This window comes from Malaclemys terrapin, chromosome 5 (assembly GCF_027887155.1).
Source record: "Malaclemys terrapin pileata isolate rMalTer1 chromosome 5, rMalTer1.hap1, whole genome shotgun sequence".
Lineage (NCBI taxonomy): Eukaryota > Metazoa > Chordata > Testudines > Emydidae > Malaclemys > Malaclemys terrapin.
This window is the reverse complement of record NC_071509.1, coordinates 108,410,530-108,422,906: the sequence shown is the minus strand read 5'-3', so window position 1 is coordinate 108,422,906 and position 12,377 is coordinate 108,410,530. Positions and strand designations below refer to the sequence as shown.

The 12,377-nt window shown below is 40.8% G+C and overlaps 1 protein-coding gene across 2 annotated transcripts in view; it reads left to right on the top strand.

Moving 5' to 3' along the window:
* TSPAN5 (tetraspanin 5) overlaps positions 1-12,377 on the top strand; it is a 117,702-nt gene that overhangs the window by 89,472 nt on the left and 15,853 nt on the right. For both annotated transcript variants that reach the window (XM_054029843.1, XM_054029844.1), the window contains one exon: positions 1,478-1,528. In XM_054029843.1, the coding sequence (XP_053885818.1) occupies positions 1,478-1,528 (51 nt within the window). The remainder of the gene's footprint in view (positions 1-1,477; positions 1,529-12,377) is intronic.

Here is a 12,377-nt window from a genome sequence, read left to right as displayed (position 1 = left end):
TGGTATGCATGTATTGCTGGGCCACAGCAGCCAAACATACACTTCAACTGAACTAGTAACATGCCTAGAAACCATCGAACATGAATAAAACAACATTTTCCTATTGCCAAAGAGGAGTGATTGTAGTGATTACAGTTCATTGTCCCCAGGATTGTTATTTCTCAGTAGTTCTTTTGCTCATTGGTTATTAGCTGTTATTTTGTGTGTGTTTGTTTATATTAAAGCCTCAACTTTTTGACTGTTACACAATCCTACAGCAACACGGCACATGTTAATCTTATGGGCATATGCAGTACTGAAGATATTCCATGGAACAAGGAGTGCCTTAGATGGTCAACTGTCCCCTAAAGTCATGATGATTGTGATGTAATCAATGGTAAATAGTCACTCAAAAATTTGTCAGCCTGGACTCAGTTTCCATTAACTTGGGCCAATTTGCGGTTTGAGTTAGTACTATATAAAACCTCATCTGTCTCAATAGACTTTAGTTCTGGTGTTCATACAAACCCAGAACTTGAAAGGTATTTAAATCATGTGAAGCAAAACTGGAAGAAAGTTTTTGCAAAACTCTTTGAACCAAAACCACAAGTATAGCTCAGCTCTGCAAGTTCTGCTTCGGAAAGGAAACAAGTGCATATTTTGGGAATGCAAGATTTAGTCATTTTATTCATTTAGTTAATGTATTTAATATTTTTTGAATGCAGAAAGAGAGAGATCAATTGTTTTAAAATGTGCTATGCCATTCTGAGATATGCAAAGATATGGTGTATTGTTGGCTGCATGGCCTATTGAAGTAGCTTGTTCATTGTGAAATATAAAAGCAACCAATAAATAGAAAGCTATAAAATTAAGCTTGTTTAGGTTTATTTTAGGATTATCGCTGGTAGTTTTTTCTGATGATAGTTCTGGTTTAAAAATGTACCCATTGATTTAGGTTTAATAGGCCATAATGTGGGCAACATAACTATACCTGGTCATGAATATGGATTTTAGTGCTTCCTCCTCCTAGCTGAATTTCTTTTATTGTGCTTTGCAAGGGAAGTGGCTCTGTACAGCTGGCTGCAAAATGATAATGGTTTGTTGTGTTGTCCTGTCGCAGATCTTGGCTTATGCAAGTCTTGGGAGATATTTCTTTGAGCTGATTTGTGGAGTGGTTGAGGAGGTGACATCCATGGCATCTGAGATGCGTATGTGGGAAAGCATTAAGTGGGCTGTGCAGCATTAGGGAGCTTCACCCTTATCCTGCTGTTTTCTGGCTGTTCTCTGTGCCAAGAAAGCAGCCTTTCATTCTCTAATTGTGGAATTGTAGGAGAAGCTGTTGTATTTTTTCTGTGCTGTCGCACCCAATCTCGACATTACTGTTAGAGGTACAGAGGTTCCCAGCCAGAGGGGTGAAGTTGAAGGGGTAATCGATATATGAAATATTTATAACGGTCAATTCACAGTTCTTACCCCAATTTCCTCTTGTTTCTTTCAGTTTCTGGGCATAGCATTTCTTGGAATTGGATTGTGGGCATGGAATGAAAAAGTAAGTTGAATATAACACAAACTCAACTTTTTTTTTTTTTTTTTTTAGTGACTGATTGAATAACTATATATTACACATGCTACCCATTCACTCACTGTCCGTACTAGAGAGAAAATAAGACCCATTGTCAAATTAAACTTTAGCTTGCCTCACCTAGAAGGAGACCTCAGCATCTTTCTGGAGGCTGCGTTGGCAAGAAAGATCAACTGACAGATGCACACAGAATAGCCCCGGCAGCGCATACATGGAAAGTACAGCATAGAGCTCTCAATGGTAGGCAATGTTGGTATGATAGTGTACTCTCATAAAGGGAGGCAAACCAAATGAAAGTGAGTTTTTCTATTTTTGCCTCTGAAATTTACAACACTACTGGTAGCTGTGGCTTAAATTAGTTTAGACACTTACAAAAAAATTAGCACAAGACTGACTAAGCTATAGTGTTCCTTCAGTTATCTTAAAAAAAAAAAAAATTAGAATGTCCTTCATTGTGCGACTGATGCTGTAACTCTTATCCTCTCACAGATAGGCCTATTAACTCATGTGTTTAAAGGTTTGCGGGGTTGGGCCCAAATTTGGGAGACTGCTTGGGGATGGAAAGTGGGAAGGAAAGGCAGTGCCAGACTAGAAGGTATAAAACAAATCAATGTGTGTCAGAATCCTGGGTAAAGAGATCAGTTCCGCAACAAAACAAAATTAAAACTATTTTCTTCCCCTTTTGTTCTTATTAATATTATTGTTGTTAATAATAATAAATACCTATGATAGCAAGAATATTGTGAGAATTAATTAGATAATGTTTGTAAAGTGCATTGAAGAGGAAAAGCCCCATGTTAGTGTTAAGTATTGATATTATGTTCATTACTAAGCTCATAAGTGGGGCTGAACAAACAGAATAATACATTGGAAACCCAGTCTCTGGCTCAGCTTTTGCACTAAACATTCAGAATGAATTTGCCTATCTTGGAAGCAAGTCAGTCAGTTGGAGCCTTCTAGTCATTCCATCTGTTTTCTTCCGGAATACAGACAATTTAAAACAATAAAACATTTTACATGGCTTTGAACAGGCATTGAAGTGCATTATGAAAGTCTGTATTGTGCTAAGGCCCTGATCCTCCAAGATGTAATCACATGCTTAGCTTTATCTACTACGAGTGTTCTAATTGAATTAAATAGAGCTACTCTGTGTGTAAAGCAAAGTATGTGCTTTTGTCTTTGCAGGTCTGAGGCATAAATTAGTTAGTATTCGCTTAATTTTGAAGTGGCTTCCCAGTTAAGATTTTTTTTTTTTTTTAAAGTTCTTCTAGCATTTCCTGGAGCAGCAAAAATGATTTTTCCATTATTATAAATGTGTCCTTAGCCTAGAGTCCTAAAGCAAAAGGGTCGTTCTGTCAGAGTGACAATTCATTAGGTCTTTAATATAGCTCATTAGTGTGAGACTGGATCAGTCTCTTCATGGAGAAATGTATCCAGTTAAAAATTATTAATAGCCAGAAACTGCAGCAAACATTTTACTTGAGATGCAGAAACTTAATATCGTGATGTCATTTTAAAATAACCAATAGATTTGAAGCACTGAGTTAGTATATTACATGCTTAAAAAAAACAAAACGCAAAGCAAGAGTAGGTACCTGCCAGTTTGGACAGTCTTGGCTGTATGACTTGTTTACATAAATGAATAAATAAAAATATTGCTGCACTGTAGTTCTTCTAGTGGTGGTCCTTACGTGGATTCCAAACGCGGTGCAGGTGTAAGGAACGCACTGTGGTTTCATATCCCTTCCCATGCCCCCAGTTGTTTCTAAAAGAGACTTGAAGACAAACAGCATTTTAAAGAAAATAATTTCCTACATAGTCTCATTACCTTCCTTGCAGCCTTTGGGGGAGCAATAGAATTCACTTGTCAGACAGTCAATGGAACTGATTTGACAGCCAGTCAGCGAGGCCTAAACAGAAAGTGGAAAAATTAGCATCCTAAATCATGAACCTGAAAGAGAGCTGTGAGAAACAAGGAGGCAGTGAACCCGAAAGAGAGAGAGAATCTGTAAAGACTAAGTTCACCTCTCTCCACCCCGTCACCCCGGTTCTACTGCTGAATTTTTCTCTGAGATTTTTGAGGAAAGATCTTTCCTTCCCTCCCAGTGAAGATAAAAGATCAGGAAGGAGAGATGCACTAATTGTGCCACGAGATTGCAGGTACCCACTTCCAGCAAGTGCTTGTTTGAATCCTTGTTTGGAAATTTGAATCTTGTGCATATCCCTGGGGCTGCATGCAAATTGGGCAAAATGCAAAGCACTCTCTCTGCTCTTGTGCATTTGTGGATTTTATATCGGGGTTGGTGGTGTGAATAATTTCAATTATGTGACTCATCATTTAGAGTTTGGTGCCTAAAGGGGCACAGTCAAAATAATTTTTAATGTCCTACTTCGTGTTATAACACCTGAAGCTTTTCAATCTGAATGGATTTTAAAAATCTCATTTTACTTTTCTCTCTTTGTGCTGTTAGTTTACTTTGTGAATTCCACTCCTTTATAACAAGGAAACTAGACCAGTCATTCTCCCTTTTGTTTCCTTCCCGTTCCAAGTAACTAGCGAAATGCTGCTGCTGCTGTTGTTGTTTTTGTGTTTCCAACATGAATGTAACTTAAATTGTGTAAACACCCCCCACCTATTTTCTGGTTTACAGAGACTAAATTTTGGAATGAAACAGGTTTGGCACATTTAAATTACCATTATTCTCTCCCCTACACTTACGCAAATGCACAATAATGTGAAATTTTCAATGATTTATGCCTATCAAAATAGATACATTTTTCCTATTATGAAGCAGTAATGTGATTGAAAATACTTGCATTTCTCATCACCCTCCAAATATATGTTAGTCAGAGATTCCTACTCATTTGCATGAGCAGGGTGTGAAAGATCAGCCCACAGTTTGCAAAGGAGAATATGCTCCAGATGATTCTATATTTGAATCTTTTTCTTTTCCTCTGACCACCTCCACAACCACTTCTCCTAGTTCACTGATACTCAGACTTCAGTGGTTCAGGAGCCAAATTAGTGATCAACATTACCCAAAAGAGCCAAAGTAGAGTGAATTCATTGTTTCATTTACTATTTTTTTTAAGATATATTATTCTCACAGCAAAATGACTCACCAAGAATTATTATTTTATCCATTACAATAGGTTAATAACGTAGTAAAGGCATCCTGATTGGTTAATAACTTAGATTGGTTAATAATTAAATCACACGTTTTAATATCGTGCTGCAAAGAGTCGCAGGAGATGCATTAAAGAGGCACTTACGGTTCACGAGCCTCAGTCTGAGCATCACTGCTCTAGTTCATCTCTTTTCCCAGAGAGGGGATCTCTGACCACCCCTAAAATTTCCCCTCTGATGCAGTGAGGGAGGGTGGTTGTTCCTCCACATTTTTTCCTGTGAAGCCTGCAAGGCATGGGATGTAGTTTTAGTTCCCTGTGTTTTCCCTTGGTGCTGTCCCTTCTCATTGGTCTTGGCATTCTTCTCTGTAGTGTGTCACAGGGACTGTTGAATAAGTGGGGGTTGAAGGCCTGGGGTTGGGAGGAGTGATGGGTGGGGATGGGCCCTCTCTGGGCTCCTGAGCATCTGTTTCCTCCTTGCTCCCTTCTGGCTGGGAAAGGAGCAGGCAAACACTGCATGTGCGGTGTGGTGAGGAACCCCTCCAACTCCTGCTTAGAAGGCCAGATTTCCTGTCCCCTGAGCTGTGCCTGAGATTACAGTGGTGGGCTGGAGAGAGAGAGAGACAACAAAAGGAGCTGCAAGACAACTAGCAGGTCTGGAACAGAGCCTAAGCCTCCCTTCCCAGACTGACTCACCATCTATGAGTCCTCTGCTCTGGTACCGTAGTGGTGAAAGTGACCCAGTAAGGGCACTCCAGTGCTGCAGAAATGCTTGGGCCTCATTGGAAACGTGATACCTATCAGCCTTGAGGGATGCCCCACCAAAACCTTTTCTGTATGTATTGCTGCCTTATGCATTTCTCCCCCATGTTTGTGGAAGGGGATGGTTCCTTCTGTTTTTCTGCTGCCTCTCCGTGGAATTAGTGCCTAGTTATTCCGTTTGGAGTGGGGTAGGGATGAGCTCAATCTTTCCCATTGCATGCACACATCCCCTGTACCCGCATGCTCTGAAATCGAATGCATAGCTAGAAATAAAGGACTTTTCATAACTTCATTATGCTGATTTCACTCCAGTTTTTTATTTTCTCTTCTCTTCCCCCTTTCCATCTCCCTCAGCAGCAGAAGCAAATTCTGACTGGAATTGGCTCAGGGACACATGTAGATGTGAAATAGTTAACCAGGAGCTCTAAGTATTGCAGAACATTAAGAGGGTGGATGAATACTGCAAACAGCTGAGTTGAAGATCAGCCAGGGAACATATCCTATTCAGTCTCCTTTTGGGACTACAGCATATCCCTGGACCAAAGCCATTGTGAGAGGGGAAAATATTAAAACATGTGATTTTGCAGAAATGAACTGGTTTCTGGCAAATATTATGCAAATGTCTGAACAGTGCATGTGCAGGATAGAAATACAATAGCATTGTCAGGGGGGAAAGCTGCATCCCCTTCTTTTCCCATCTAAAGTATCAATAGTACTGACTTGACCAGCCAGAAATAAAAAGAGCAGCATAGACGATTGTTACTCATGCTGCTGGAAAGGATGCTTCATATTTACATAATACACCTCTACCCCGATATAACCCTGTCCTCGGGAGCCAAAAAATCTTAACAAGTTATAGGTGAAACTGCGTTATATCAAATTTGCTTTGATCCACCGGAGTGCGCCCCCCCACCCCCCGAGCACTGCTTTACCGTGTTATATCCAAATTCATGTTATATCGGGTTGCATTATATTGGGGTAGAGGTGTACAAGGATTTTAAAGCTCTTTACAAATGTTTGTCTCCCCTGTGAGGTAGATTATTGCATAAATTGAAAATATTAAGTGACTGGTTCAAGAGCCAGGATTAGAACATAGTACTCATTGATTCTCTGTCCTCTGCTCTACCCTCTTAAAAAACACACCACCACTCCACCTCCAACATTCAGCTAAAGATATGGTGAAGACAGTGCTGGTCAGTGCTAGGCTCTTCCCAGCTCTTCCCAATTTCTCTCCTAAATAACCCATTAAATCAACAGAAGTGCTTGAATATTATGGTGACAGGCATTGTAGAAAACCCTAAGACAGGCAGGCAGACGTGTGGATAGAAAGGATATATCGACATTCCTATGAGATGGTCCTTCCAATCCTTTTCAGCAGTTTGAAATGGAATAATATGCTCCAGTCATTGCCCCACTATTTCAAACAAAATATACTTGTAAATACTGCACCACTAAGGATTCATAGATTCTAGGACTGGAAGGGACCTCAAGAGGTCATCGAGTCCAGTCCCCTGCCCTCATGGACCAAATACTGTCTAGACCATCCCTGATAGACATTTATCTAACCTACTCTTAAATATCTCCAGAGATGGAGATTCCACAACCTCCCTAGGCAATTTATTTCAATGTTTAACCACCCTGACAGTTAGGAACTTTTTCCTAATGTCCAACCTAAATCTCCCTTGCTGCAGTTTAAGCCCATTGCTTCTTGTTCTATCCTTAGAGACTAAGGTGAACAAGTTTTCTCCCTCCTCCTTAGGACACCCTTTTAGATACCTGAAAACTGCTATCATGTCCCTTCTCAGTCTTCTCTTTTTCAAACTAAACAAACCCAATTCTTTCAGCCTTCCTTCATAGGTCATGTTCTCAAGACCTTTAATCATTCTTGTTGCTCTTCTCTGGACCCTCTCCAATTTCTCCACATCTTTCTTGAAATGCGGTGCCCAGAACTGGACACAATACTCCAGTTGAGGCCTAACCAGCGCCGAGTAGAGCAGAAGAATGACTTCTCGTGTCTTGCTCACAACACACCTGTTAATACATCCCAGAATCACATTTGCTTTTTTTGCAACAGCATCACACTGTTGACTCATATTTAGCTTGTGGTCCACTATAACCCCTAGATCCCTTTCTGCCGTACTCGTTCCTAGACAGTCTCTTCCCATTCTGTATGTGTGAAACTGATTTGTTCCTTCCTAAGTGGAGCACTTTGCATTTGTCTTTATTAAACTTCATCCTGTTTACCTCAGACCATTTCTCCAATTTGTCCAGATCATTTTGAATTATGACCCTGTCCTCCAAAGCAGTTGCAATCCCTCCCGGTTTGGTATCATCTGCAAACTTAATAAGCGTACTTTCTATGCCAATATGTAAGTCGTTAATGAAGATATTGAACAGAGCCGGTCCCAAAACAGATCCCTGCGGAACCCCACTTGTTATGCCTTTCCAGCAGGATTGGGAACCATTAATAACTCTCTGAGTATGGTTATCCAGTCAGTTATGAACCCATCTTATAGTAGCTTCATCTAAATTGTATTTGCCTAGTTTATCCATAAGAATATCATGCGAGACCGTATCAAAGTCTAGGTATACCACATCCACCGCTTCTCCCTTATCCACAAGACTCATTATCCTATCAAAGAAAGCTATCAGATTAGTTTGACACGATTTGTTCTTTACAAATCCATGCTGGCTGTTCCCTATCACCTTACCACCTTCCAAGTGTTTGCAGATGATTTCCTTAATTACTTGCTCCATTATCTTCCCTGGCACAGAAGTTAAACTAACTGGTCTGTAGTTTCCTGGGTTGTTTTTATTTCTCTTTTTATAGATGGGCACTATATTTGCCCTTTTCCAGTCTTCTGGAATCTCTCCCGTCTCCCATGATTTTCCAAAGATAATAGCTAGAGGCTCAGATACCTCCTCTATTAGCTCCTTGAGTATTGTAGGATGCATTTCATCAGGCCCTGGTGACTTGTAGGCATCTAACTTTTTTAAGTGATTTTTAACTTGTTCTTTTTTTATTTTATCTGCTAAACCTACCCCCTTCCCATTAGCATTCACTATGTTAGGCATTCCTTCAGACTTCTTGGTGAAGACCGAAACAAAGTAGTCATTAAGCAAATAAGGATCTTAAGAGCTTATTTCAAACTGTTCGGGAAAGGAGAGGGCTGTAAGATAGCCTACACCATATTTCATCATTAAGGAGTCTGCTATCAAAGTACCTGAGAATATCTTTAGGTTAACAACAGACCTCTTGTTTATCATTTATAAACCATGTTTGTCATTCAGACTAAAAGCTGTTGTTTTATTGCCAAAACCTCTCTCTCTCTCTTGTATATCCTGAGTTGTGTATCTCCAGGATGTTGGTAACTGGAGCTTCTGTGTACAGTGAGAGAAAATGATCCAACAGTACAGAAGAACATGAGAGCAAATTATATAGCATGTGCTCCACAGAGCTCCTCTGTCCTGAGGCATAGCTCAATGTAACTCATACAAGGCTGGTGATAACCAAAAGTGGACAGGCAAAACTGGTGTGTAAAGGGACAATATACATTAGCAGGTAGTGCTTCTACTGGCTCAATACAGGTTAGAAATTGGCTAATCTGAGGAGTCTCCCCTTGTGTGTGCTCTCTTTCTATAACAGGTGAGGAAAAGAACAGAGACTAGGGCAAATTAGAGCTACAGTATTATAGATCCTAGATGACCAGCATTTTGAGCACTGGCCTCTAATGAACCCTGCTATACCAGAAGATCCAGAAAGACCTCTAGCTTTGTGTCCTTAGGGGTCAGTACAGATTATGAAAAGAATGTAAATACATAGTAGCTTTATTTAGCTGGGTTCTGTTTCCGCTGCCTTTAGTGGGGGCATGACTGAGCCTTGTATGCTATAAAATGATCACAGAGAGGTATATCTTGTTCTCACTTCTGTGTGTGTAAATCCAGAGTAATGCCACTGAAGTCACTAGAAATACTCCAGATTTACATATTGTAAGTCAGAGGAGAATTTGGCTGAGGCCATCTCCATAGGATTTGAATGTTATGGTGGTTTGATTTTAAATAAGCCCAAAGTCTCTTTCGACATCAGATTAAAAAAAGTATGTGCCATTAAGTAACAATGTTCACCCGTTCGATGGTAGTTTTTATTTAAAAAAAGAAAATGTTGAGCACACCCCTGCTACATCTCCTACGTTAGCCCTCCCAGAACTAGTGTGTGTTATATCATCTGGGATCTCTGAGAGCTATTGTAACACAAGACTATGTAGTTTTTCTTTATAAGGCAGAGTTTCCTTTAACACTGTAGTTACTGTAGGTCCTTAAGGAAAATGTGGAAACAGTGTATGTGCAGAACTTGGGTAAGTCATTGTTTTATCATGCAGAACATTTCTTTTATTCCTAGGGCAAAGGGTCTATTTCCTGACCTGTGTACCTCCAAGACCAGCCTTTCTCATGGATCTGTCTCTGTTTCCTTGTTATGTTTCATGCATATCCATAAGCTGTTGCAGTGCCTCCTTTGTAGGATGTACATAATAAGAGTTAGAAGCAAGTCTAGTGGTACGCTTTTTATAACTTGCTGAAAATGCCAAGGACTGACGATTGTTTCAGCTTGCACACCAACCAGCCTGTTTCAGACCAGGACGACTGTCAGCATTATTCTGTAATATTACGCCATTAAATCTATTTTGGTCTTCCTAGTGACTGAGGTGGGGGTGTGATTTCCCGCTCAAGAAGACATTCTCATGCTAGTTTGGCTAAAAATACTAACATAGCCACAGTAGCATGGGCAGTAGTGAGTGGTGGCATGGGCTACCTCCCCAGCATATGTACCCACAGGGTCCCGGTGGGTTTGTGCTCAGGGCAGCCAGACCATACTGCCACTCGCCGCTGCCCATACTACCATGGCTATGCTAGTACTTTTAGCACGCTAGCGTGATGAGAGCTAGTGCTAGTTTAACATTCTGCTGTGAGCCACTGTTACCTTCTGCCTCAGCAAGAGTGAGCTATGCAGGAAATTAGACTCTGTGTCAGCTCCCTGCCACTCCAGTCTGTCTTGCTCACCAGTAAACAGCCCAAAGCTCTCCCACCCCAAACCTTGCTTAGCAGGTAATGATCATTGAACTCTAGCCCCCATGCTTCACAGAGATATTTCTTGGGCAGGCACAGCCCCGCCACAGGACACTCACAGAAGATATTAAGTTTGCTGCTCTTTTAAAGAGTCAGTGGATTACAGCTTATTAGTAACGTAAGTGATAAACACACTCTTCCCTTCAAACACAGCACTGAGTTGGTTTATAATAAAAATAAACTTGTTTTATTAACACAATGATTTAGGTTAAATTATACCAAGTAGGAGGAACAAAGATAGAAATGGTTACAAACAAATAAAAGTAAAAATACTTTCTAATGGCTATGATGTAACTTGACAAGCTAGAGTCTTTGTTCAAAATAGTTTCCTCACTAATCTTCCTCTTCCAGCAATAGCTGGCTGATCACCACACAGTCCAAGGTGGTTTTCCTTGTCTCCTCAGCTGAAGGATGATCCAGAGTGTGTGTGTCCCCTTACATATCAAAATCTGCGTTTTATTTCAAGGGTCAAATTGATCCCCTGGGGGTCAGTCTCCTGTCTCCTCCAGGGGACCAACTCCATGGTGTCTGTTGGTGTATTCCAGTGTGATGCATCCTGCTGCAATTTTACAATGTAAATGTTCTCTTCCTGCAACCTCCACTATGCATGAATAGCCCATTGAATTTGGCCACACGTGATTTGAGGTGTTGGCCTCTTTCCTTTGTCTTGAGAAGACCGGTTTATCAACTCCCCCTGACATACCTGGTTTAAACACCTTTTAGTCACAGACTTTAAAGCCCTTTAAAATGAGTGTCCATAATTCCACACACAGCATTGTCACATACATTTCACAATTATATTACCGACCAGTGTGTCATTAGTTTTCAAATGATATTTCAAAAGACACATTGTGTACAAATACCATTGCAATAGTGAACACGGGGGTGCCTTGGTCACAGTGAGTATGTGTACTTGACCTGGGCATCATCCCCCCCAGCTCTAAATGTAGCCCTACCCTATGTGTAAAAAGAGTATAATGGGGCAGTGGATAATGTCCGTGTCCAGGCAGGAGGATGGTAGGAAGGAGAGAGATCTGTCACAGGAGGATGACATCCATGCTATTGGTTTATAGTGTGTACTCCAGCCCTGGGTTGCATCATGTCTTTGTTGTTGTTCCTGTCCTCTAATATGCAGTCCTTTTCCAGGTGGTGTGAAAGGAGGAATGGTATGAGACCATCGTGCTTTTCCTGCCATCTTGTGGTCTCTAACTCAGCACCAGAATCCTGATAGTCTTAGTGCAGGCTTGCAAGAATAGGGAAAGGACTCCCTGCATTCTCTCCTCATCCTTGCACATCTCAAGATCAGCCAGAATCTGTCCCAGAGCATTTAAGAAAAAACAAAATAGTACCTTCTCAGGAATGCTGCTGTCATCACAATCCACCTGAGTTCTGCTCCATAGTTGGAGATGGTACGCAGGCTGGTTATTACTGGTTGTTCTGTCAGGAACGCTGCATATCCTGTTTCCAACAAGCCATATCACAGCTCTTATGTTTGAATAGCTTGACACATCACCCCTGATTTAAAATCCCTAAGAGATTCTAAATTAATTGCTAAGTTTTATTGCTAACTATTGAGTCACTAGCTGCACTCTGCTTACTCAACAGAGGTTTTGTCACTGCTACTAACTGAGGTCTGAATTGGCCGGCTATCTAGTCTGCCCAAGATATGACCTAAAATCTTTAGGAGGAAGAGCCCATAATAACTACTGCCCACAACTGAGGAACTTGCTTCCTATGTCTGAGTAGTATCCACTCTCTGGATTTAAAACCAAATTAAAGAAATGTCAGCTGTTGCCTTAATGGC